Source organism: Trichoplusia ni, chromosome 6 (genome assembly GCF_003590095.1).
Source record: "Trichoplusia ni isolate ovarian cell line Hi5 chromosome 6, tn1, whole genome shotgun sequence".
In the NCBI taxonomy this organism is placed as follows: Eukaryota; Metazoa; Arthropoda; class Insecta; order Lepidoptera; family Noctuidae; genus Trichoplusia; species Trichoplusia ni.
This window is the reverse complement of record NC_039483.1, coordinates 12,145,488-12,172,221: the sequence shown is the minus strand read 5'-3', so window position 1 is coordinate 12,172,221 and position 26,734 is coordinate 12,145,488. Positions and strand designations below refer to the sequence as shown.

The following is a 26,734-nucleotide window of genomic DNA, read 5'->3' as shown; positions in this document are numbered from 1 at the left end:
ATGTTTGTGTCGAAACTTTACTAACTAACAAAGACAAACTCATCAAAGCTAAGCTTATGCGTATGAAAGGGTATTTTTCATTGCGAGGATTGAATCCCTACAGCAGGCAGTACTTATAAGTATAAAAAACAATGGCACTATTATATAGTATGTCCGTAATAAATTTTATTTTTTATTTTTATTTTTTGTAATAAAAACTATCCTATGTCCTTTCTCAAGTTTCAAACTATGTCTGTACCAAATTTCACACAAATCGGTTCAGTAGTTTAGGCGTGAAGAAAAGACAGACAGACAGACAGAAAGACAGACAGACAGAGTTACTTTCGCATTTATAATATTACTAGCTTTTGCCCGCGACTTCGTTCGCGTGGAACAGTGACTTCCGGCAGATTTTTGGTTTTACTCACATAGTTCCCGATCTCGCGGGATTTTTCAACATCGACACCATTGCGCGTAGTACTAATAGAATTATCTATACTCCGTTAGAGCATTTTCTTTGTAGTAAAACTTTTATTATATTAATATTATTTTTTTTTACACCTTTTTACTGTTTATTTACATTTTTCTGATGGATTTTCCGATGAATTAAAACAATAACATGAACCGAACACGTGTAATGACACCATTGCGCGGGTATATTTTGTTAAAATGTTTGTGTCGAAACTTTACTAACTAACAAAGACAAACTCATCAAAGCTAAGCTTATGCGTATGAAAGGGTATTTTTCATTGCGAGGATTGAATCCCTACAGCAGGCAGTACTTATAAGTATACAAAGGTTTGCAGAATTTCTCAACATCTACTAATTATAATAAAACAGATTGCCTCCTCGCTAAAAGTGTTTAAAAGCTGAAGAGCTAGTTGACGATCCCTTACAAACCAATCAGCAAATCATTTTAGCTGTTCACACGTATTTTTTCGGTTACGTTTGTTCTCTCTCCTTTTACATGTAGTAGGTAGAGATGTACAGTAGTACAACATAAATTACCAGTACATAAGCTCGAAAGTTTGTTACCTTTTTACTCTCAAACGGCTTGAAGAATTTCATAATTTAACGGTAAATCCGCAGGAGAAAAAAACTTATCTCTTTCACGCCCTATTTCTTAGCATCTTTTTAAAAATATAACGTTTAGTTTAGTAGAGTTCTTAAAAGACGATGGAGAATATCGATATTATGTGTTGGCACAATATGCCTCAGTGTAATAATTATAGTTAAGCAAAAACATGATTAGTTTAGGGCATTATTTTAAATGGGAGATTCTCATGTATCGAATAGGTTACGGTAGTAACAGAACGATGTCTTCCTTTTAAATATTCAGATTCCTTTCGCCACATGTAAAGGATTTTTGTAATACATATATGTACTTAGTTTACAGTTTTTTTATACATATATATATAACTAATTACATAAATAAGTTTCCTGAGCAATAATCGAATTTGCGACCCATCGACTCTACCTGACTACTAACTGTTTAAAAACATCCTGTAGGACCTAAGTGAAAAAGTGATTAGGTTGAATTGAATTATACTTCATACAGATTAAAGAAAATGTAATATATTCTTGCTCTATTATTTGTTTTGACGACATATTATAGAGAGCCATTGCGCTACAGGATTACAAAAACAGAACAGCCAGATCATATTCCATAAGAGTTAAATTTCACAAAGAATTAATACTTTTCTATAGCTAATTTACTTATATTGAGGAGTAACAAATACCACTGTGTTTCTAACTGTTGCTTACAGCAGAGTTCGAATCACAACCTCTTAAGGAAGTTAAAATCTCAACACGATACTCATTTAGGTCAAGCGGTTTATGGTAGAGACATTTCGAGTGCTACATCTAGGTCAAGCTTCGTCTAACTAACCCGAAAATTCTATCAGACTTAGAAGAGAAAATGTGCTATTAAAGATATTTCTATTTAAGTCAGAACACTTCGGAGTATTTTGAGCTATTCTGTTAAACCTAACCTACATACGTCTTTAACCTAAACTAGACACATTCCAGACTCTCTCAGACTCAGCTTCAGCAGTTACCGATTACATGATATGTATTTACAATTTTTCTACTTCACGAGTAAGCTGTCAAAATATTTATTCTATTCAACACAACAGATTAGTCCATATGTTCCTTGTTAAAATAAACTGGAAAATTTGCTGTAAATATTTCTAACAGTATATTTTATTTTACCCCCAATTTATTGCTTTACCAGCTGATTTGTTGCCTCCTAAGTATAATATTTCATACTAGTCAAACTCCTCTAAACTTTCGACATTATCAAATACCACTAATGTAAAGTGGTTTAACTTTACGGACATTAAATGAAAATTTTGAAGTACTTAAATTATCACTAGTCTCAGTTATCAGAGTGCAACTTATGAAAAACTTATAACTAGTTGGGCGGGCGGCGCTTGTTGGTTGCACTGCATTATCAGGAAGCTGAGGTGAGAGTCCAGCGCAGCCCTGGCGCCGCTTGCAACGTGAGTCAGCAGCAGTCAGCAGCGAGCAGGCCATCCCGCGGGGCGTAAGGCGTGCGGCGGCGGCGCGGGGCGGTTGCAGCGCCCCAGGCAACGCCGCGTGGCGAGGCGTGCGACATACTAGTGTCGAATGTGAGTCGTGTGCAGTGTAGCACGCGCCGCCCGCGGCCGCACATCGCTCATCGCGCTACGCCGCCGCCTCCCCGCTCTGCCGCACCACGCGTCCGCTGGGCGCGTCGCGCGGGCCGCGGGCCAGGCCCGCGAGCCTGCTGCTTCTGGCCGCGTGGCTAGCGGCCGTCGCTGCCGAGCTCGCTTGTCCTCAAGACCCTCCCGCCGCTCAGATCGCGTGCGCCTCTTGCCGCTCCTACGAGAACGCGCGAGAACACAGCTTGAGAGTGATACGCGAGAGCTTGCTGGCCAAGCTCGGCTTCACGCAGGCCCCCAATACGACGGGGCGGGAGCTGCCTCAGGTGCCAGCAGACATGATGGAGCGGTTCGAGCGTCGGAAGCCGCCGCCGGGCGTGCAGGCCGACTCACCAGTCCCCACCAGGACCTTCGTCACTCATACGGAGCAGGACGACTTCCTCGCAAGAACCGACAATGTCCTCATCTTTGCACGTTAGTATCTAACGAAAAATTAAGTTCCTATCCAATAATACCTAATAGTTATTTAGTGATCAGTTAATAATTATAATACAATATCGACATACCTAGAACTAAGTTCGATGCCCCTAGTCTAGATAGAAACTACAGCCCATTTGCAGGTTTTAGTTACATTCTTAGAATAAATTATAGAAAGCTTTATAATTTGAGAAAACTAATAAGCCGCGTATGTGATATAAATTGTGTGTATTTGTAAACCAGATAAAAGGTCGGTAGCTGTGCAAAAATAATTGTAGAGACGTTTTACAAAAGATAGTGGAGCTCAGTTCTCAAGTGCAGAATTTTGGCGGCTGAACTCGTGGACAGCTATCGGCATGGTCTGCGAAGTTCATTGACAGGCACGTGTGCAGCCTATAAGTGAGTAAGGCACTTCGTGGTCGCGTCACGCACAGCAAATTTTAATTAGCCAATGATTGCTTCAACTTCAACGCGTAGATATATTCTGCTCCATTGTCTATAGAGTACGACAAGTTGAGATTGCTATCGCGATGGTCTCCGACAACTTTTGAATAATAAAATTTGCAACGGTCAATGTAAGCGCCTATTGAACATTTTGGGTACATTATTTAAGTACTCTAATGTAAGCAAACTCGAAGCTTTATTCGCTATCGTGAGTAAAATTAAAAATTCAGTAGGTTCAATTTTATTTTGGGTGTGATATAAATAGGATGAAGTTTTTCTATTTTCAAAAGTAAATAAATGTAGAAATTAACAGACGTTGTAAGGGAGAAATTGTTGTAATGCGAAATGGGGCTATCAAAGTTCAGGCTAGTATGTAATCTGGTAACGTGAGCGAGGGGCTTCGACCGCTGACGATAACGTTAACTCCAGTGCTTCTTGCGTATAGCTTATGATTAATTGAAACATTATAACTAAAATTTAATTGATGGCTACAGACAGTTTCATTTAAGCATTGGTGTATATGATGGTAAAGGTCATGTCGCCGAAATGCACTAAATAATAATGAGTGGCATACGCAATTAATCAAAAACAGAATTTTCTATTCTAGGAGCAAACACCAAAGATTTCGCACGGTATTTAATATTTTAGGCTGGAACTGAGCATGATGTAGATTAGGATTTTGTATCTGTATGTTGTTAATTTTAGTTTCAAGCTTCTGACTCCAATAATAACCCTCGTCTGTTAGTACATACACTCTCACTTGGACAAATTATTTATAAACCATCTGGTCGTATAATTAATGCTACTGTTTAATAATAATAATGTGTGACATTGTGTTTTCAATTGGTGTTAAAACTTGGTTCTTCTGAACAGCTGTTATTTCCAAGATTATTTATTATGTGTCGACTCAAAGTAATAGGTATGTTCCTAAGTTATTTATAGCACATTCAAGCTGATAAAGCCATCACTGGTCTTCTTGGTTGTGCATTCAGAAGTGACAGACAAGATGCAACCTTTAGTGCTTTATTGATAGTTATACTTACTTATGCTACTTTTAAAGATGTATGTGGTGTGAGAGTGTGATTTGGAGATGGAAAGACTGCGTTTTATATGTTAATATTATCTATTGGGTTAAAGTGCGTGGCCGCCACCACAAAACTCTACACCCAATTTATAACACTAACAAATAAAACAAAAGTGGACGGGCAAGTGACAGATAAAAGTAAAAATACGGAAATATTTGAATAAAGGTATTTGTAGAATGGCATCTATTACTTGTAGGTACATTTCATTATGAAAACGGCTGATATAAACTTACATGCCGCTTCCTAATTATGCCAGAATTAAATGATCCATTGTTAATCAAAGAAGCAGGCATAATTTAAAGGCCAATTACAATGTATTACAATAAATGCAAACCCGAGAAGCTAAATAATTTAAAGAAAACTTGCATTTGTCAAAAAAATAAGTCCGGCTGACGATAAAAATATATATTTTCTTATTGTTTAGATTATTATTCGGCGATATCACATCTGCCCTTAAGCTGATCGCAATTGCCAATCGCGGATTTGACGTAGAGTAGGTGAGTACTTGAGTAGGCGTTCGACGTCTCTCTGTCTGTCATTCGCGCTGCCCGAGGAACACTGCCCTCGACTCATATAATCGACGTGCAAACGCACCGCCTCCGTTTAACTGAATGACACAATTCCTGACACATTACCTAATCTCGACAACGTACGTTACGGCGATTTTGGGAGTTCAGGGTTCCCGATCTGTTAGCCCAAATTGTACTCCAATTTATTCCGGATGATACTTAAGGCTACCAGTTATTCTTCAAAGACAAAAGAGGACTATGCCTATTGGGGACACCTCTATAAAAAAAACGCACCTACGGTTCTTACCTCTCAGGTGGTGTGGAAAGAGGACCTGATACATCTACAAAACTATGTATTAAGATATGGTAGTCGGTACCAAAACTTTCGCTCTTATGGGTAATTGATTTCCCCTTGACCCACAGACAACATCCTGCCAAACCGATTACAACAATCGATAAATCAGTTATCGCATCACTGCATCTACGAACATTATTAAGATATATTGTCAAAATTAGTATAACGTTCCCAAAACGTAACATAGTCAAATATCCATTAATTTAATGTACAATGTGCTTGTCATTTTTATAAATAATCATTCCTTATCAAGAAAAGCAAGGACGCGACACTGTTACGAGTTATAATTTTAATACACACTTATATTCTTACAGTTTCTGCATTATTACCCGTTTATCATTAATTTTTCCTTATAGTAACCAAGGAATTCCTTATCATAAATATTAAGAGATAAAGTAATGAAAGATCTTCATAAATGTTAAGAACGGGGTCCTAATTGAGAGCGCGGTTGGCAACAAATCTGCTGCTCAGCAACTCAGCTGAGTGCGAGCGCACGCCGCACCTATTTAAAGCTAAGAATAGGATGCGAAAAAAAACTAAAATGTATCATATTTTTCATTAACCTAGAGTGAAAATCATAAGATTTAAAAACACAAATTTCGAAGACCATAACTAAACTGCCGCAATTGAACTGCGCCAGAGGATTCTGCAAATATGACAAATTTTGCTCCCTAAAAAGGACCAACAAAAGTATTTGTGGGTCTACAAATCTACAGTCTTATAGCAACTTTGATTTTAATACAGTTGTACTTTTGTGTGTCATGTGTGGGTTCATTCAATTTAATCATAACGTGACCTAAAAGTTACTTATCGTTTATCACTACATGGTATCACTGAAAAAATTAGTCTTATATCTGCAATATAAAGCATATATTTGCAGTGCGTCTGTCTGTAGGGAGAGACTCGGGAGTGTCTCGCGCGCGTCTGACCAGTGCGTGTCGCCGAGACGGCCATTTGCAGCGATCGATTGTTTTGGCTGCTCGCAGTCACCTTAATTGCTCGTGAGTCAAGATGACTTAAGTGCTTTTGTATGGAATGATCAGTACTAGACTTTGTATAATATATTACTCTTATAATGTTGACTGTTCAGGCGGTTTAACTTGGTTTGTTCTAGTGCAACAAAAAAACCAGACTATTATCATGATCCACATGCCTTTTGGTCCATTAAGTTATTATTTTTGTCGATACCTCTTGTTAAAAAGAGAAGAAATAATCTTTTGGCTCTTGTATTATGGACGTAAACAGCTTTCGTAACACAATTTTGTTTTACAAAAGTTGCAAAAACCCCGTTTTTCGAGGAGTTTTTCTTTGTACGGATTTTAATGAACCCTGTATTAAGGCCTGACTTATTTTTGGTATCTAACTTCAGTCTAGAAACTCATTAGAAAATTCTGAATCAATGCTGGAAATAATCTTCAGTAAAGTCGCTCTACCGATTCTGTTACGACAGATAGGTGCAGGTAACTTAGAGCGAGAATTTATCGACATATAATTAATAATTAGGAAATTCTAAAATTTGTAATATTGTGCCAAATTTTATTAATTCTATGTTCTATTCTTAAATGCGCCAACTATCCACTTTTTTTTAAAATTTTTGGTATACGAAATCGGCTCTTTCCAAAATGTTCAATATATTTTCTACTTACTGCTATTGTGTAGAAAACTGTGGTGAAATATTAAACTCTACATTCCACGCTGCATGGTTTTGTTTTGTACCTAAACCGGTGATTATTTAGAATTACCTACTTAAAATCTCATTTGTGTAAAAATGTGAAAATAAAGGTTTTATAGTTACGCTAAAAGATTAGCTAAGAACATTAGCGATACACTTACACGCCCATCGTTTTAATTTTCTGCTCTAGAATTTTAAACAAGTATGATTTATCCCGGAATAGGCAGTACATATTTCTAAGCCAACACGTTATTTAAAACCGTTGTACTGAATCACGTTCTCAATATGTAAATATGTGTGGGCAACGTTTTCGTATTAGAAACACGATTTTAGCCATATTGTTGAATTCGACGTAGAGCGCAAGTTGATTAATTCTAACTCAATATACAAAGATAGCGGATATCTTAAGTATGGAAAGCACATCCGCAGACTTAAATAGAGGTACGCATACCCATACAGCATAATGTGCAAAATTCTGTGTAAAGTTATACGCAGCTGAGCCCGCATATGTCGACCACCCTCGCGCTTTTGCAACAAATCGGTAATTGGTAGGGTTGACAGGAATAGGGATGTGCGCGAAATACTCTGCGAGTGCTATAGGGTTTAACTTATTATTCATCGTGAACGCAGCGTACGACAAGACACGTTTTTGACGTTGATTGCTTATTTGGTACAATAGATACGCCTGCTAGCGAACCGCGGATTTGGGCCGCATCCGTGCCTTGTACTAGGTCATGTCTATGATATCATGCAAATTGGTTTTCTTTTATAAGAGATTGTATCTAAGTTTCTTAACTAGGTATGTAACATTATAATTTAAATGACAGTTTTGCTTTGATGAACATTATTCATATGTACGGTGTAGTTCCTGGGTTAAACGAAAGCTGTTAACCCTTACTCTACATTGTAAACCATTTAGAAGTGTTATTTACGTTCATTTGTAATAATGTTAAGTATTTTTTGTTCTATAGATGTTTTATTGTTGTTTACTAAGTAGACTATAAGGCGTCACAGAAAGTTCCCCGAATACAAGAATTATAGTATCTTGTTTATCATTGTTTACTTTCCAATAAAAAACCGACTGACCAAATAACTGACTGTAAAGTTTGTTACTTTTTAAAACGTATAAAATTGTCCTTGTGATATAGTCCCTCACTGGGGACTGGGGTTAACGTTAGTAGATTTGATAGTTTTGAGACTTCCTTTCACTATGCAAACAACTCCAGGCACCTTGACACTAGAGGTTGTTAACCGGTGCATTAGATGGGGCACAATTGAGGCCAGTGTGTGAGCGAGTTCAAGAGCAATTTAGGTTCCGTAGGTCAGTTCGCCGAAGGTAACCTTGACATTGACCACAATAGTTCCACCTGAAACGCTTATTTATATTAAACTATTTTGACAAAAATGATAATTATTATCTCGGCTGTTCGCTGAACCCAAACAAAACGAGTGATATTGTAATAAAAGTACGTAAATGTACACGACAAATTAGGCACTTGACATAGACGTTTTGGTGCGCCAATATATCCTTGAAACCACTTGTGACGTAAGCAAGATGTGCACATCTCGTAATATTAGGTACCCAGATAGTGTTGCACTCCTGATGTCTACTTTGCTTAGAAAAAATGATTGATTTAAAAATTGACCTTAGTTTATTTAAAATTATTTTATAAGTGTACATTCCCACTGATAGATATTTTGTCAATTTGTGATTTAAACGAAAAAAAATGATATTCCTTAAGTAAAACGAATTCAATCGGCGAAACCAGTAAGAACCTTCATAATGCAGACATGGCAATAAGCAAACAAATGTCCTTATTCGCAATTTACCAGCGCAAGTAGGTATACAGCGTATGAAAATAACTTGCAGCATGACTCGCGACGGATTTCCAGGAGACAGGAGACTCAGACAGAAAAAAAGGAACAGCACGTAAATTAAGCGGGCGGAGACTGCGTATGCGCTGCCGTTTCATTCAGGGCTGTTTTAGTTTTGATTTAGTATCCCTACCTTTGTTGACGTCTGCGTTTATTTATATCTAAGCGTACAGTAAAATAAGTATCTTTGATACTTCAAAGGGTATTACGCTGTCTGGGTGCAAACCCTAAACCATAACTGTTAATGTTTTCCCTTAAGAAGCGATTTGGAGATACTTCTTGCTAACAAGATAAGTAGCTAGTGGAGTAGTTAAATACAATAAACCTCTTAGGATAACTACAGCACCGTTCTTACTTGATCTCAGTAGCCACAAGCCAACTGGTGGGGCATGGAAAAACTCTTGCATTGAAAAGCATCTAAACATGTAACTAGATTACAATGGCTGATGAATTAATTTAAATTGGATTAAATTTGCACTATTCGTATTATTCTCATATTTTTTCTCAAGACCGTAATTATAAATAATACGAGTCGGAACACTCGCGGTCAATACAATGAATTTTCAATAATTGTGTTGTAAAATGCTTAAGAAAATTGAAATAATTTAAAATTTAATCCAATAGCCAATTTTACATCGGTCATTGTAAATTAATGTTAATAGCAGAATCGGGGCCCAGCTTTCAGATTAGAGAGACTCACTAAGTTGCTCATTGATCCATCTGGCTGAAAATAAGCCAACAATGAATAATCAGTTCCTAGAATCTAGATCGATTCTAGGAACTGATTATTCATTCAATAATATAATACGCACGTCAGCTCATCTCTTAACGGGCTTTTGATAATCATCGTTTCATTTAACAATGACGTATGGGACGCACATAACGAAAGTGAGCTACATTTATAAATTTAAAATGTCAGAGTGATTTATTACTTTTTAGCTGGCAAATGGAAGTTCAGTAAAAAGTAAATAAAAATTGCTTTTTAAATTACAATTTTATTGAGTATACATCATTCTGCCAGTGGCACCCCTGTTACATACCGTTCAAGAAAAAGAGGATGTCACGATAATGTGTGACCGTTGATTGCAATAAGCACTTACTTTGCATCAATTCAGTCAGGACGTCGATTTCAATTTGACCACATCCTGCTTTCTCAAGATATTCTTGTTATTTATTGTTATGAGAGAGTTTTTTAAATCAGCTCTCATTCTCACTTGTTTCAAGTGTTTGTAAGCTGAGGATACAGTAAATTATTGAGACCTACATTTACATAGGTAGGTATATTGCCACGAATATTTTGCCACACTGCTATTACGAGCTTATCACTGTTTTATATACCTACTTACGTACGTATGTTAGTACCTAGCTAGCAAAACAAAATATGTGAATGTTACATGTCATATGTCTACATCTATCACAAAGTATTCACTTCGATGAGCTCCGATCTTACGCTTTAGCTATTGCCTTGCGTCTGGCCTAGAAGCTGACATGAACATGCTATATGCTGCCTACTACTCCAGGTAAGTATGGGTCTGATGACGTGCGAAGGGACATTATATTGCAGAAACGGTTAGCGTTTGTGACTTTTAACTTAAATTTTAATGTATTCTTGTGTTTCAGGTATATTCCAAATTTGCTTTTTGGCAATTTGTTTTCAACCTAAAATTGTTGTATCATTTTATAAAGATCTATCTATCTGTATATTACAAGAAATTAAATAATGAGATAAAAATACTAGCTACTTCGGTATGAACATTAAAAATAATTTAACTTACAATGCTTATCTTAATTTGCTGTTGCATTACTTATAGCTTACTTTATTAAAACGATAAGGCTGTTTTTAATTAAGATCCAAATATCTCATTTAAACTAAATACTTTCCTAGATTAATATTCACCGTTGCTGAATATCAGCCGTCCGTGTGTCCGTAGATAATTTTTTTCTCAGGCCGCGTTGATATTTTGGCACAGTTGGAATTCAATGATCCTTTAGAGCTGTGAAACACTATTTTTTTGCTTTGCGTATTCAAAAACATTTCATTCGCAAAGGTATTCTCATATTCTCTAATTCTACTAAAAAATAACAACCTTTTGTAGAGCAAGTAGGAAAATCCATAAGGAAAAAATGACGAATGAAGTCTTTAACTATAGTTTATACGTAACTGAAGCGCGAAAAAACGAAGTCCTCATTGAACTTGGCCCGTTTCTTACAGCGTTTTCAAACTATGCAGCCTCACTCCCACAACTTCTTGCGTTCCTGAATCCCTAAATCGTTGTACCTACAAGAATTTATACAAATAAGCTAACATTTCAATAAAGTTACAAATTATATACATAATCCAAGAAGCGAGGTAATATCATAGTTTTATGGTTGTCAAGGTTGTACAGTGAAAATCGTCAAATTCCCCAACCAGCTAGCAAGCCCTCGTGAGTGGCGGTAAGTAAAACAAGGGGTGTGGTTTTGCGTGACACCAAAATACTAGACAGATTTATGGGTAAGATTAGATAAGAGTGTTAGACTGTTAATCGAAAGGTGGCCACGCAGGTAGGTACTGCTGATTAGAGAGAAGAGGAGGCCACTAAAGCCAAGTCTAGAAAACCCTTCAATAATTTCCGATTTATAAGTGTGTAGCCGTTAAAGTATAGTTTCGTAAAAACTGGTATGCGCCTATACTTTTTGTAAAAATAGGGCAAAAGGCAAGAACAAAGGGCACATAATATGCCTTCTCAAATCTTGTTGTTGTAATGTTTCCAAAGATCCTACCTAGAAGCAAAGATCTTCACCATGTGACAACTTGTTTGTGAGTAGCGACTCAAGGGAAACTGCATGCCCCAAGAGATCACTCTTTTTGGGAACTCCTAGCTTTTTCGTGAAGTAAATGGCTGGCTAGTGAGGAGTTGCTAAAGTTAAAATACTTCCTCCAAATTAATATTTTTTTACTTATTTTAAACACCAGACAAGCGGATGAAGCAAACATAACATACTTGCTAAGTTTACAAGTTTTGAATGTAATACAGTCAACATAATATGTCTGCTTATGCAGTTTTTACAAATTGTGTTGGGTCGTTGATCGTTTTTCATCATTTGTTACATTTATTTCCGTCTAGTTAAGCAGTATCCGAACGTTGTTTAACTATTTTGACATTGACATTGTCAACTTGTCATCTGACATTGCCAAATGCCAAAGCGTTCCATGTCTTGATATCGCATAGCAGTTTTAATTTTATGAAGTTATAGATTTTGCTTTATCTGTCTTTGAAATAACCTAAATACTATGATAATATTTCGCCAAAATTAGTCATTGCAACAGAAGTTACCGATATGCTATTAGTGTTTAATTGATGAACGATTTATTTTGTAGAAGTAAACTATTCAACAACTTACAACGAAGTAATTGAAAATGAATGTTTCTATGTGTAAAGTGTTTTATGATTGCACATTATTATGAAAAGCTGTAAAATTGTTTACAGTAGTCAAGGTTATTATGGTTGAAAGTTATATAATGCAAATATTTTCCGTGAGTGAATCAGTCAGTTGACAATGAACACAATGTTCGCACAGAATACATGTTTCCATGTTTCCTCTCTTGTAAAGTATCACTGGAAGAGATGTTATCAATGCATGAAGTTATTTTCTTCACAAGCTCACGATCAGACCCCTGGTGACGGTCCTTGGTCAATATACTCACAGAGGGTATCAAGTGGAGTTTTAACTAAAGATACATATCAGGAAACTGTTGTTGAAAACCTGCAGCGAGTGTATAATGAAGTGGTTGCTTATGAAAGACCTGTATTACATAGTCCTAGTGCAGGATCACTTTTTAGCTTCTTTAAGAAACCTGAGCCTCAGAAGATTGTTGCTCCCAATGGACTTTATATATATGGCAGTGTTGGAGGAGGGAAGACCATGTTAATGGATTTATTTTATGAAACTGTGCCGGTAACTTAACCATTGCTTTTACTCCATATTAAAAAATATACTTCAAAATATAAGATGTTGATGGCAATAATACTTCATATTTTACAAGTTCATTATGTTTTATTATGTGTTTTTTTCCAGATTAAAGAGAAGTTGAGGGTTCATTTCAATTCCTTCATGTTGAACATTCATGCTAGGATTCATGAATTGAAAATTAAATCTGGAAAAGGAGCAAGTTCATTCCGTGATGAAGGTTCAAAGCCATTTGATCCAATCCCTCCAGTGGCAGCAGATATAACCCAGGAGTCATGGCTTATTTGTTTTGATGAATTTCAAGTAAGTGAAATAAAATACAAATTGTCTTCTCTTGAAATCAGATGTATTTGAATTTACCTGTTAAAGTATTTGTGGTTTGCAATAATTTTGCTATCTATGTGCTAGATACAATCAGATCTTACATGACATATGAACCAATAGAATATAATTAATAATTATATCTATATTATTGTGCATTCAATCAAAAAACCACACAATGAAGATTATAACATCAATTACATAATAGGAATAATAATAGAAATATTACATTTTAGACAATAACTAAATACTTTACCTACCTAATTATGATTTTAGTTTGTAGAAAAATATTTTTAAATTGTGACTTGAAGTTAAATGAATAAAAAATATAATTTTTGTGAATGTAACTATTTTATAATTTTATAAACATGTATAACATGAGATTGTAATATTTCATGTAAGGACTCACTTCACGGATTAGTTGAACATATTTATTTTATTTATAGGTAACAGATATTGGGGATGCTATGATATTGAAACGTCTTTTCACACAATTATTTGACAATGGTTGTGTTGTAATAGCAACTAGTAATAGAAAACCTGATGACTTGTACAAAAATGGACTGCAGAGATCAAACTTCTTGCCATTTATACCTGTACTAAAATCTCATTGTGATATAATTCAATTAGATTCAGGTGTTGACTATAGATTACGTGGTACAGGCAATAAGTATAGTAAATACTTTCTGTAAGTATCAATCTAAACTGCATATGATTCATCTTGGCTGCCCGTTTGAGTTGGACAGCATTCTATTTCGCTGTATTAAACGTAGTCTATATTTCTCGAATTAGCAGGTACCTTATGTAACAATCATTCTTTTGATTTGATATCTAATCTTAATCTGTTCCTAAAGTAATAACAGTAAGAAAATAGTGGCAATACATATCGTCTAGGTACATTAATAATTGATTAAGGATTCTGACTCATTGGTAACAAACTTTCTGATTAGAATTTTTTAAGTGACATTCGCCATAAATACTGAATTGACGTCATCTGAATAATAAATTTTATTATTTACTAACATCATTGAACAATGTCAGTAGTAAAATATATTATTTATTACAGAAACAATGAACTGACTCCCGACAATAATGCAGTAGACAACTTGTTTAAATTCCTTGTATCGAAAGAAAATGATACGGTGCGACCTCGAGTTATCAATATAATGGGTAGGAATGTCAAGTTCGCCAAATCGTGTGGAAGAATTCTGGATTCTACCTTTGAGGAATTATGTGATAGGGTAAGTCTATTGGTATACCTATATAATCGCACTCTTAAAAGTTGAAGCATGTGGATATTTAACTGAGTAAACTGTCGAAAGTTTGTTTTACAGCTGGTGAAAACGATTGTTATTGATCGATTTGTAAATCGAGTAGCCTTGGAGTTGACAAAAAGTACATCCGTGTTTCGCAACTACAATCAAAGCAACAAAGAAAAAATCTTTAGTAATAATTTTTTCATTATCATGATGTTCTTTTCAGCCTCTTGGAGCTAGCGATTATCTTGTGATATCCAAGACATTTCACACCGTTTTTATAAGAAACCTTCCACAGTTATCAGTACATACGCATAGATCACAACTAAGGAGGTTTATCACACTTATAGATACATTGTATGATAACAGAGTGAGGGTGAGTAACCATATAGCACTAAGTGAATAGACTTGAATTTATTTGTTTAAAATACATTATTAAATAACTATGACACTGTCTCTTATAGGTTGTTATCGCAGCAGATTGCGACCCGAAAGATTTGTTTAAATTAGATCAGAAAACAGAGTATGTTGATGCCGATAGAGCGCTCATGGATGACTTGAAAATTACAAAGGACTCTGTAAGTTAATAACTTAAAAAACGTTTTTATTGTTCTTTGATCATTGTCGTTTACGTGGTAAAATATGTTATGAAACTTAAATTGACACCGCTAATCGGCATCGTGTTTTGTGTTTAGTTTTAACGCTAATATTTTAAAGTGATTGATGACACATTGTCTTATATCAGGAGGATGCTAATGCTGCCATATTTACGGGTGAAGAAGAAATGTTTGCATGTGATCGCAGCTTATCGAGAATCATGGAAATGCAAACTGAAGAGTACTGGGAAAAATGGGGCAAACATCTTAATTAATGTCCTATAGTCATTATAGTTCAATTTTTAAATAGAAAAATGTATATTCTGTTTCTTGTTGTTTGCGTTAATTTTAGATGTTGCAATGATGCCTAATTGAAGTGCCTATATTAGATAATGTATGAACGAATAACTTAGGTACTTTTATATTTAACATCAAGCAGTATTATAACATTTAACTACATTATTAAAATTAATTAAATTATTTTAGTTTCATGTTTCTAATTTTTATTATATTTTTGTAAAATATATAGTTGAGTACTTAGGTATAATGTATAATTTAATTCTGTTAGTAATTTATTTTTTGAAAATATAGTTTTACTATTGTCTTTAAGGCCCTTATTTTTCATACCTTATAATACGACCACTATACCTTCACGCATCTGAAAACAGCCCCAAATTCGTTTAGACGAGGTTAAAGAATGGATGAACAGTGGGAGAGAAAGAGACGGCAATACGCCAAGGTCCTTCCGACACGCCAAGTAATGGTCGCACTTGAGGTTTACACTTCCATAATAACTATACATTTTTTAAGCAGTATGTAAATGTACAACTATATGAACATGAAAGTGAGACAAACATCTACCATTACTGAGAAACGATAAAACTTGACATTTGTGTGAGAATGTAAAAACCCAATGGTGTTTATTAAAGGAAACTGATAATATAATATATACTTTGAATGTGGTTCACTCAGTACTATCTATAGCAATAATATGTATTATATATGTACATTGTTGAATTGACTTTTTAGTAATTGGTAGGTACTTTTTACCCATGCAGAAATACCATGATTTCCTTAAAGATTAAATTAGAGCTGTGCTCTTTTCTGTCGTTTCATCATGGGTCTACTACGCCATATTTCGACTAACTAGATTTAAACATTCTAATTTTGATCTACGAATTGACTGATTAATGTTGCGACAAGTCCCACTTACATCCTCACTACTCTTACTTATTGTAACACTAAGCAGGATGTAACAAGAAACTTATTCGAGATTTAGACAAGACATTTATTTACGTCTGATAGCTGATTTGTAATGCTTATCTAATCGTACATGTGGCTGTAATACTCTTGGTATACTTGGATGTAAGTTTCTTTTTCCGTGGGCGTCATCTGTGCGATGACGTCATCGTCGATGCTCGTGATTGGCACCTCTTTGCCGTTGACGAGTACGGTGGGTGCGTTGTCATCAATGTCAGAATCCTCGCTTTCCATTTCAGCTAGAAAAAGGATGACAATTTTTTTTATTAAAATGTGTCAAAAATTGATAACTACATCATCGAAAAATTAAAAAAAGGAATAGGAAATATCGAAAATAGATCGTATCGTTTGCTTCTGCAAAATTTAAATTATTGGGTATTATGATGCTTTCGTGATTTCTGTCATATTAGGGTACAACTAGCTTGACTAGCACAAAGGTGTAAAGCAAAACAACTTTTAGATACGAACTATAATTTAGCATGTATATAGCATTTTGGCTGTTTGAAGTCAGTTCTGAGTAATCCTTTACTTACCAACAGCAGCAAGCTCGTCCTTGAGTTTGTACGGGTCTTTCGACTCGTTGTCACTTGAATCTGAACTATCCGGTTCGATTCCTTTCACGGCGTTCATCATAGCCGAATTTCCTGGAAATAAAATAGAAATAGTATCATACTAAAAAATAATAAGATAAAGTAGTTAATTCATTTGTCATTGTTTCATTTGTTTTTGGAATAGAAATAGTTCTTATGATTAATCAATTCATTCCAGTTGTTTGCAGTATCGCCTTCACATAAGGCTGTTTACTAGTATTCGCATAATTTATAGGGAAATATCTTATGTTCTGGCTAGAAGATTGAATTTTGCGTCCAGCGGTCCACGGGACCTCGAGGTCTGGATAAGTGGGTCTTTCTAAGTTTACCTGAGTTTTGTTTTTCATGAGCAAGCAAGACGGACATGATGTCATCATTCTTCTCTTTTCCTGTCGTCTTCACATTACTGGCATTGCTAGCTGCTTTCTCCAACGCAGCGTCAGTGGAATGTACACTATCACTCTGTAAATAAATGCATATCCCGTTTAAAGTATGGGTCATTGTTATTCGTGAGAATATCCCATTAATCTAATCAAAACGGGCTCTTGATACAGTGAATAATAACATAAAACGTAACCGATATCACTTATAAGTGAATCACATGTTATATGCGCATTTATAAAATGATATCAGTAGATATACAAATTTAGGTCACATTCTATAAGTCAGATAGTTTACAAAGGAGTATTTTGATCTTCAAATAATATCTGCGTTGTTTATAAGGGGATGACAATTAATTGCGACCGCTTCTAAATATAGAACGACAAAAGACCTTTGATTTGGATAAGAATAACAGGAAACAAAATCTATAACATGCGTATATATTTTTTATGTAGTGTTATAAATGCCGACATACTACATTTTCTGTATTATGAGCGCTTAAAAAAAATCAGATGGCAGAAGCGAGACGGCAATCTAGCAATTGTATACTGCTGCCAGCTTATAGCATAATGCTGCAGTCAAATGTCATTTTCTTTCAAGTTGTATTTGTATTGCATATTCATATTGGCTTAAGAATACCGCGTAAAAAAAAAACAAAGTTGGATACAAGAATGTGTCTGGGTGTTCTTTGTGAATACCCAACATAAAGCGTAAACTCATTACTTTGTTTAGTTACTTAATCCATGTTTACCTGGTCATTAGTAACGATGGTACTCTCGACCATCCATACGGGCCGCTCCTTGCGCAGCGCGCTGGTGTCGTTCGCGTTGTCGGCCTCCCCGATGGTGACGTCGACGCGGGTCTCCTCCACCAGCATGCCCTGGTTGCGCGTGGCTTCGCCCGACCACTGCTCTCCTGGTGGCCGTTGGGCCATCTGTTTGTTGTTCAACCTGAAATAAACCATACAATTATTAATTTAGGGGAGAATATTAGGTGGATGGAATTTGAAATGGATTTTTTTCAGTACGAAAACTTCTTCTTATTAATTTTTTTTTAGTGTAAATATTACAGTAAATTGAGAGGAAAGACAAAAAACAAAGAGGATATGAACTTACCCTCTGATAGTATTAATATCCACTGGTTCCGGTTCCAAAATTTCTGGTGAAAGCTTGATGCCTTCCACTTCTCGTAATAAAATATACAGTGTTTCTAACTGTTCGTTGAACTTGGCCAATAATAATCTTGAATCCTTTTTTGGAAGAGCCGACTGATCTTCTTCTACGATTTGACTACAAAATGTACAACGGAACTCGTTTGTCATCATGTCATATAACTGGTCTGCCTGAAATTGGTAAGTAAGTACATGAGAAATAGCGGCCTGCAAAAAGAATATCACATAGAGAAAAAAAAAACTTCTATACATCTAGGAACCGTAATAAGGCTAAATCGACACAAGCAATTAATTAGGACGTAGGACAAGTCTGTGAGACACCCCGCGACACAATAACACAGGCAAACCCCGGTTGGTAGCTGTTGTCGTTTTTTAATCCTTGTATCTTTAAACATAGGCTAATGATTTTCAAATAGTTTGCCAACAATTTAAAAGGGATTTTCCAGTTAGTATTGCCAAAGCTATAGAGAAATGGTGAATCAACATACACAGGTACGTATCACGATACGGTACCTAGTAACTTACTTCAAGATCAGTGAATGTTTTGCCGCACGACGGGCATTTGAAGCTAGCGCGACTGGTAGCGTCACGTTCCTCTGTTTCCATTCTTTTGCGCATGAGATCCAACTTGTACTTAACTACGTTAACGAAAGTTTTGTAATTTATAAAATAATAGTTCACTTTCTGTGCTTTACCGTCTGGTCCTGAAAATGCAACATTGTAATGTTAATCAATTGAGAGTTTATTTTATTGTTAAGGACATAATCCCTTTTATATTGTAGGTAGCAGCGAATTTTTAATATTGGATAATATGTGCTACCATTCATATGTAATTTTTATTATTAATTAATATTTACCCGTTTCCATTTTCAATCTCACTTGAATGAATTTATCGTTTTTCAATGTAGCTATTCGAGCTCTTAACATTTTCCTCTCGAACTTGAGGAGTTCGCAAATATCATCTTCTTTCATACCTGCAAAATTAAGATTTATTGATAAGAGTGTGGTTTGCCTCTTTACTAAAAATCTTCAGACAATGCAAAAAACTGATTCGAATTTTGGTTAGAAAAAAGGTAACTTGCAAACCATAGAATTTGGTATCGGTTTATCTCTAGATTCAAATGTTACTCAAGCTCTTTAAAAAAAAAGAAAATAGGTAAGTACTTACATGGATTTCTTACAAGCATGTCGACTATGAGAGCATCTTCTATCGTATAGAAGCCTCTAACGACAAGTCTTGCCAGCTGCTTCAAGCTGCTGGGAACTTCAGTCACCAACCGTTCCTCAGTCATCTCTGCAATAAGTACTTAAATATGTTACATTATTACGGTTGAGGTTGCCGAAATAGAATAAAGAGTTACTTTGATCGATCATCTGTGTTGACAATTTGTGTTTTCTCTCAAGTTGCGAAACTCAAGCAATTAGTCTGTAATTCTGTATGCTAATTTATGCACGTTTTCCGAGAGAGCGCGTGTATTCATTTATTACGACAGATTTGCGATGAGCTCTGCTATAAATTTTAATGAATATTTCACCTATACTGTGGATGTGGGTGTTTTGTTTATACTCATTTAGAATTACTAGGGTAAGCAATAAATCAAATTATTCCATTCATAAAAACAAATTTATTCAATTAAATTCACTTACAATTATTTTTATTGACAAAATAAAATTACATTATATTGTAAAACTGTAAATTAATAGGTACATAAATAAAAATATTCTAAAAATGCCTATATATTTACCGTCAGCGTTACGAAAAATATTACAATTCACTCTTTTGTATGTATATATAGAACTTTAAATTGTTTGGCAGTATGTACAATTTGTTTACTTTGGACATATCACTTTAAACACATATTGTTATCGATCACTAGGGAGACATTCAGTCCAATTTTGTTGCTTAAACTATCCTACTTCATTTCAAAATTAGATATAATACAAATCCAATTTCGTAATAACACTTTATTCCTCTAATGACAACTTTTTGTAATATGAATTGAAGGATTGTTTTTAAATGGAAATAAAAAACAAAGCTGCAATATGTAGCAGAGATGCCCTTTTAGTTACAAAAGTATTGAGTCTTGTAGACAAAGCAAACATTTTGAATGTCAACAACAAATTATAATTGCTGTTTACAAAAAAGTAGCAAGTATAAGGACAAACAACGCCTGTATTAAGCACATCTTAAATACTATATAATTAGTAGCAACCCACATTTTCATCATTCATACTGGATAATTACAAGTACAAGACAACTAAAGGTTCACTAGAATAAATTAGGATCCTTGAGTACTAACCAAAATCAGTCTTGGATTTAATGTAAAAAATGAAATCATACATAAACATAGCATGCCACTTATATGAACCTTATTGCTTAAAATAATTGATTACTTTAAAAATTGACAAATAAATTCAATAGCTTGCCTCAAATTAAATTATCATTAAAATAGGTAACATATCAATAATTAATTTTAAGGGAAAACACAACCTGTTTCAACAGTGATTTAACAAACATTGGTTTTTGTATAGTAACTTTTTTGAGGCGGATTCACAATTATTTATCACCAATGTCTTCTTGAGCATAATTAAAACCAACCAGTTTTAGAAGCAATTAGGAGTTAAATCAAGTGCCAGAAAGCAGTGATGTTCCTAGTTGAACTCAATTCATCAACATTGGTTTTAAATAATTAGGTATCAATTAAAATTTGATAAAAAACAATCCCAATCAAATTATACTAGGTTGTTGTAATAAATAATATAAAAGAAATACAACAAGATGGTACTAAAATTATTATACAAAATGTTATTCCTACTCTCTAATCAATCAAATAGACACTTATATTATTCTGGATGACTTCTTTCCAATATCATTTGAATGCTGTCCAGTGTTTGATATATGATTCTAAAGTTGGGGCGATCACTAGGGCTGTGATTCCAGCATTGTTTCATCAAATCATAAACACACCGGGGTGTGTTATCAGGACAGGCCAAAACATTTCCATCCTTAAGGAATCTTACAACTTCTTCATGGGTCATCCCAAAATATGGTTGTAGAGCAAAGGAGAATATTTCCCAAAGGCAAACACCATAAGCCCAAACATCTGATTCCAAAGTATACTTATTATAAAGTATGCTTTCTAGGGGCATCCATCTCACTGGGATTGCATCATGTTCATCACCTTTATAGTAATCTTGTAAGTATATTTTATGAGACAAACCAAAATCAGCTATTTTTACCACCATATCATCATTGATAAGACAATTTCTAGTAGCTAAGTCCCGATGAACAAATTTTCTATCTGATAAATAAACCATACCAGAGGCTATTTGTCTTGCAACATGTAAGAGATCCAAGTGATGAAGTGGTGTTACAAGCAGTTTCAGATCTTCTCGGTTTTCAACAGAAGGTGGAAAGTTTGTGGCTGTGCTACAGGCACGCAAATATTCATTCAAGTCACCTTTTCCCATAAATTCAAATAATAAACACATGGGTCGTCCAATAGCACACACACCAAGTAATTTCACAATATTGGGATGGTCAAAATCAGCTAATAAACATGCTTCTCTTTCAAAATCTAATTTTAAATCATGAGAAGCTTCATCTTTGAGCATTTTAACAGCAACAAGAGTAAACTCTTCCTCAGGAACAAGTCCTGGGGCCTTAGCTTGAAACACTCTTCCAAAAGCACCTTGTCCCAGATCTCTGATATATATAATGTTGTTCCTGGGAAACTCCAGCTTTTCCAACTTAGGATTGAGTTGGGCTCCAGTTGTGTGGTAAGCTAAATTACTAGGAAGTTTGTCTAGATCTATGTCCATGTTAGGCAAGTTTCGGCGGCTAGACACATGGCATTTTGAGTAATGATTCTTAACAAAATAATGACACAGAAGGGTTATTAAAGCCATTCCCAAGACACATCCAAGGCCACCAATTGAGAGTAACAATACAAATGTTGGCGTAAAGTAATTCTCCATTATAATATTTGGTCCATTGCTATTGTCAAATTCATCACTAGAATTGGCACAAGATGGAATATCACAGTGTTCCCATCGCACATTCGGATCCATAGTGTAACACCATGGTTTTGTCTCTTCTCCGCCTGCATTCCTACAATAGTTGGTAGAATTTTGAACTTCAGGAAAAACTAAAGGAGGTCTTGTGTGTTGATGAGGTGATTGTGACTCCCATGCTTGGCAGGCTAGCCCTGACTCAGTAACATTCATAGTGCCCTGATAATATCGGCCATTGTCTCTATAACAGTTTGTGGTTACCTGGCTGTAATCCATATTAGTAATACCAACATTATTGCATGTCACTTGCAAACCTTTTCCTGAAAACCTTGGAAGTTTTTCACATTCCGGAAATCGGAAATGACCTCTGTTCTCGAAGAAAACTCCTCGTCGTTTTTGTTCTTCAACAACTATCCAATCATTGTAACAGAACTGCATTTTAACAGCCATACAGTCTTCATAACAGATCGGTAATGCAAAATAACCCACACCATCTCTATCTATGCATTTGGGGAATGCATAAGCACATAACAATTTTTCAGCCCTACTTCGACAGGGCTCTTTGAGATTTGATATCATTTCTTTCCAGAGTCCGGTTGTAATTTTTTCATTGTCAAAGCCTCCCGTGTAGTTGTACCAAACGTATCCAGTAGAATATTTTTTACATATTTGTCCATTGTATGGTCCACAGTAAAGATGCACTGATTTAATAAGAAGGAGCGCAATAAATATTCTGTAGTATAAGTCCATTGTTTTATTTTATGGGTGTAAGAGAGTCGATGTATGTAATCTTTGTTCGTTGCATTTTACTATAAAGCTAGATACAACATGTTAAAAACACGATACTTGTACAATGGCGGACGTGGTTATTTTATTATGTATTGATTTTAGTCTTCGTAAAAGAAGCAACTTGAAGCGAGCAAGAACATGAACAATGATGGGCATCGAGCATTCCGATGTCTGACCGATTAATGTCACTTTGTATTTTCGTTACTAAATAACAAAACTGAGAAGTTATTACAGCGAGGAATTCCGTAAATTAAGTGATATATTGAGAATATGAGGCATATAAATAAGAATTTGATAAAATACTGATAATACACTGAAATTTAAGATTTCATGTTTAAATAAAGAAATGTAGTCGATTTTTTACGTTAGGCTGGCAACGAGAGTCTGGAACGGCACTCCAGTTTTGTTTTGGAAAGTTGGTAATAAAGGTGAATGTCAAAATAATAGAACATAATATATTACGAACCGAATTAATACCTTGTGAATGGCTGCTATTGAGAAAGTCAAAGTCGTCGTTCTTGGTGATTCTGGTAAATGAAGTGCTAATCTATATTCACACACGTTTTGAATTAATTACACTATTAAAATCGAACACAATACACTTATTTTACTGAACAACTTAACATTTGCCAACATGACTGTAGCCATGACACTTTTGAAGGCTAGCCAACATAACATTTTATAGGTTATTTTGGCGGTAAAAACCAAGTGTTTATGTTTTTTTATACTTTATAGGCACACACAATTAATCACACCATGCAAAGACATAAGATAGGACATAAGGGATAAAATTAATATACTTATCATGTTTATTGAAATCAACTGCAATTATAGTAAATTAAATATTGAAAAAAAAATAATGATAAAATATAAAAATTATATCATGATTCAATATTCAATCAATTCAATATTTAATTATATTTCTTGGCTGTTCTTTTTCTTGTTTTCTTGCTTTTTGTGTATGGGTTGGACATATAAAAATTCAAGAAACCAAATTAAAAAAAAAATACGGTAACAACATTTTGTTAAACAATCGTAGTTTTTCGAGAATGTGCTGCATAATTTAGGTAAACGGATAACTGGATATTTCTTATTATTGCTATCATACATAAATTTTCCCATTTACCCAATTTGTGTTAGCTCGGCCTATCTTACACCACGGTTCCACGTTTAAGTTATCTCTTAATATCAAACAGAAACAAGAATACCATATCAACGGCGGCTTTTAGTTTATGCATAATTTACGAATGATTTTGTTTTAGGCGTGGGCAAAACCTCATTGACGTATTTGATTGCACACAATAAGCCGCTATTATCGCCAGGATGGACAGTAGGATGTTCGGTCGAGGTAAAATTGCACAGGTACAAGGAGGGGACACAAGCACAAAACACGTTTTTTGTGGAGTTTTGGGACGTTGGAGGGTCTAACGGACACCGTAATACAAGGAACGTGTTCTATCAGCCTACTCATGGTTGGTTTACAGACATTTTTTTTTAATAATGTCGCAGTTCTGGTATTAATATTAGAATGATTAACAACGTCTGGGCCCGAGTCCGCTATTTACAATGGCCGTTCAATGAATCTTAAGCATTTTACTAACATAATAATTTTATGTTCATATCAATTATTGACCGTAAGTGTTCTGCCCCGTACTGAATTTCCAAAATGCTTTAACACAAAAATAACACAAAAAGTGCCAATTCAATCCAATTTCCATTCATTCATCGGCCAATGTATTAAGTAGAATTGGAACCCCTCAAGTAAAATTAGTACTTTTGATTAATTTCGTATGAGGAAAATAATATTTCCGTTTCGTTCAAGTGGTGTCGCAAAATTAGTGGTCCGCCGGCTGGTAAGTAGAAATATCAGGACAGACAAACATTCGGCTAATCCGTCTTTCACTCTTGGGAGGATTAACTCAGAATGATTTTTTTTCTAGCATTTTCTGTGTTTGCTCTATGCATTTTAACACTAATGCTATTGTTGCAGTTCTTAGTGAATGACGTTCGACAGACAGTCCTACAGAATCTTTTGCTCGCTTTCATTTATCTGTATACCTACTAAACGTTCCTTAACCAACGCAATCAATCACATCACACAATTAAATGTTTCAGGTATTATATTAGTTCATGATTTAACGAATAGGAAAAGCCAAGTTAATTTACAGAAATGGCTGTCAGAAATACTGAATCAAGACAGTTCAAATCCCACACAACACGTAGACGTAGATCCTGAACAGTTTCTTGGATCTACTCAGGTAAGATAATTAATTATGTACATGCTAGCATTTGCCCGCGGGACCGCCTGCTAAAAATCCAAAATGGTCCCACGGGCATATGGAGAAAGGCTAATATCCTATGTGTTAATCCTGGTTATGAACCATCCATGTACTTAGTTTCGTCTTAATCCATTCAGTGGTTTTGCGAGAAAAAGGCACAAACTTCCATATATACAAACTTGTACACTTTAACTTAATAGGTCAACTTTTAAACGGGCTAAAACATTGAGAAAATGAGAATAGCTAGATAAATTACTTAAATATTCAAGGTACTTACTGTCCTTCAATTTATTTGACCTACACGTAATTACGCGGTACTTGACAAGTTTCTCAACCTGTTTTCAGATTCCTATATTAGTGATTGGGACAAAGTTTGATTTAGCTGAAGAAAAACAAAGAAAGAACCAGTACAGAAGGTTAGCTAGCAGTATTGCAGAGCAGTGTGGTGCTGACGAAATATTTGTGAATTGCCATCAGGCGAGGTATTAATCATTAAACTTATTTAATGTCGATTTCTTTATGAACGTGCTTTTATTATTTAAAATTACTATTATTTTACAGATCACTAGCCCCAGGTACAAGTAACTCCGTTAAGTTAACAAGATTTTTTGATAAGGTGCGTAGCTATACTCATTGTCAGCATCTATCTTGAATATTTATCATGTGTTTAAGTTGTAACTAATCAAACATATCGCTGATCTGTATTTATCTATTTTATAGTTCTTTGTATCTCTTATATTTTATATTGTAGGTAATAGAACGACGGTATTATTCAAGAGTGAGCCCCTTTACGGATAAGCGACGCTTACCGCAGTACATAATGTCGACTTCGACGCCGCTGTCAAGCAACAAGCCCGCTCAGTACCTGAGCCCTCGGTTCTATCATATGGACTGATGGTCTCTATATAAGCTTTACTGTTGTATCATTCCATGTTTGTAATACCTACTACTATAAAGTTTGTTATGTAATTTATTCCGCATTTTATTAAAGACTTTCTTAAAACACTTCGCAAACATGATCCAATACCGAAATATTTCCTATATCTATTTAAAATAAATACCAAAAACAAAGTGCTAAAACATTTAAA

At 35.0% G+C, this 26,734-nt stretch overlaps 4 protein-coding genes and 1 long non-coding RNA gene across 7 annotated transcripts; 3 read left to right on the top strand and 2 right to left on the bottom strand.

Moving 5' to 3' along the window:
* The first annotated feature begins 973 nt into the window (after window positions 1–973).
* Window positions 974–5,426, top strand: LOC113495312. The gene is made up of 2 exons (XR_003400705.1): window positions 974–3,095; window positions 5,052–5,426. It is a non-coding gene; the product is annotated as an uncharacterized LOC113495312 (long non-coding RNA).
* Window positions 5,427–12,272: 6,846 nt separating this feature from the next.
* LOC113494974 (putative ATPase N2B) lies at window positions 12,273–15,490 on the top strand. The gene is made up of 7 exons (XM_026873522.1): window positions 12,273–12,977; window positions 13,098–13,292; window positions 13,757–13,998; window positions 14,377–14,551; window positions 14,793–14,942; window positions 15,031–15,144; window positions 15,312–15,490. Exons 1-7 carry the CDS (start codon window positions 12,579–12,581, stop codon window positions 15,435–15,437), a joined length of 1,401 nt encoding a protein of 466 aa, XP_026729323.1. The 5' UTR covers window positions 12,273–12,578; the 3' UTR covers window positions 15,438–15,490.
* Window positions 15,491–16,429: 939 nt separating this feature from the next.
* LOC113494975 (general transcription factor IIE subunit 1) lies at window positions 16,430–23,934 on the bottom strand. Of its 3 annotated transcripts, none has more exons than XM_026873524.1 (9): window positions 23,845–23,934; window positions 19,733–19,858; window positions 19,422–19,538; window positions 19,090–19,268; window positions 18,509–18,735; window positions 18,145–18,343; window positions 17,342–17,474; window positions 16,956–17,066; window positions 16,430–16,661 (listed from the first exon to the last, which is right to left on the bottom strand). In XM_026873524.1, exons 2-9 carry the CDS (start codon window positions 19,854–19,856, stop codon window positions 16,486–16,488), a joined length of 1,266 nt encoding a protein of 421 aa, XP_026729325.1. In that variant the 5' UTR covers window positions 19,857–19,858; window positions 23,845–23,934; the 3' UTR covers window positions 16,430–16,485. The 3 variants fall into 3 exon arrangements, with proteins under 3 accessions (XP_026729325.1, XP_026729327.1, XP_026729324.1); XM_026873526.1 differs by having other exon boundaries at window positions 19,733–19,870; window positions 23,845–23,923; XM_026873523.1 differs by having other exon boundaries at window positions 23,834–23,922.
* Window positions 20,343–23,506, bottom strand: LOC113494971 (tyrosine-protein kinase transmembrane receptor Ror2). The gene has a single exon (XM_026873520.1). The coding sequence runs from the start codon at window positions 23,326–23,328 to the stop codon at window positions 21,409–21,411; it is 1,920 nt and encodes a 639-aa protein (XP_026729321.1). The 5' UTR covers window positions 23,329–23,506; the 3' UTR covers window positions 20,343–21,408.
* Window positions 23,780–26,619, top strand: LOC113494978 (rab-like protein 3). Its single transcript, XM_026873529.1, has 6 exons — window positions 23,780–23,897; window positions 24,630–24,839; window positions 25,483–25,625; window positions 25,992–26,128; window positions 26,208–26,262; window positions 26,398–26,619. Exons 1-6 carry the CDS (start codon window positions 23,852–23,854, stop codon window positions 26,539–26,541), a joined length of 735 nt encoding a protein of 244 aa, XP_026729330.1. The 5' UTR covers window positions 23,780–23,851; the 3' UTR covers window positions 26,542–26,619.
* The last annotated feature ends 115 nt before the right edge of the window (window positions 26,620–26,734 follow it).

Bases quoted from the DNA above. Each gene is read 5' to 3' on its own strand.
- LOC113494978 (XM_026873529.1), top strand. From the start codon at position 23,852: ATGGCTGCTATTGAGAAAGTCAAAGTCGTCGTTCTTGGTGATTCTG. The intron at 24,840-25,482 runs GTTGGTTTACAG...TAAATGTTTCAG, and splicing joins GTTCTATCAGCCTACTCATG to GTATTATATTAGTTCATGAT. The intron at 26,129-26,207 runs GTATTAATCATT...ATTATTTTACAG, and splicing joins GTGAATTGCCATCAGGCGAG to ATCACTAGCCCCAGGTACAA.
- LOC113494975 (XM_026873524.1), bottom strand. From the start codon at position 19,856: ATGACTGAGGAACGGTTGGTGACTGAAGTTCCCAGCAGCTTGAAGCAG. The intron at 19,539-19,732 runs GTAAGTACTTAC...TTAATTTTGCAG, and splicing joins CATGCTTGTAAGAAATCCAT to GTATGAAAGAAGATGATATT. The intron at 17,475-18,144 runs GTAAACATGGAT...ATTTATTTACAG, and splicing joins CCATCGTTACTAATGACCAG to AGTGATAGTGTACATTCCAC.
- LOC113494974 (XM_026873522.1), top strand. From the start codon at position 12,579: ATGAACACAATGTTCGCACAGAATACATGTTTCCATGTTTCCTCTCTT. The intron at 12,978-13,097 runs GTAACTTAACCA...GTTTTTTTCCAG, and splicing joins TATTTTATGAAACTGTGCCG to ATTAAAGAGAAGTTGAGGGT. The intron at 14,943-15,030 runs GTGAGTAACCAT...TGTCTCTTATAG, and splicing joins TGTATGATAACAGAGTGAGG to GTTGTTATCGCAGCAGATTG.
- LOC113494971 (XM_026873520.1), bottom strand. From the start codon at position 23,328: ATGGACTTATACTACAGAATATTTATTGCGCTCCTTCTTATTAAATCA.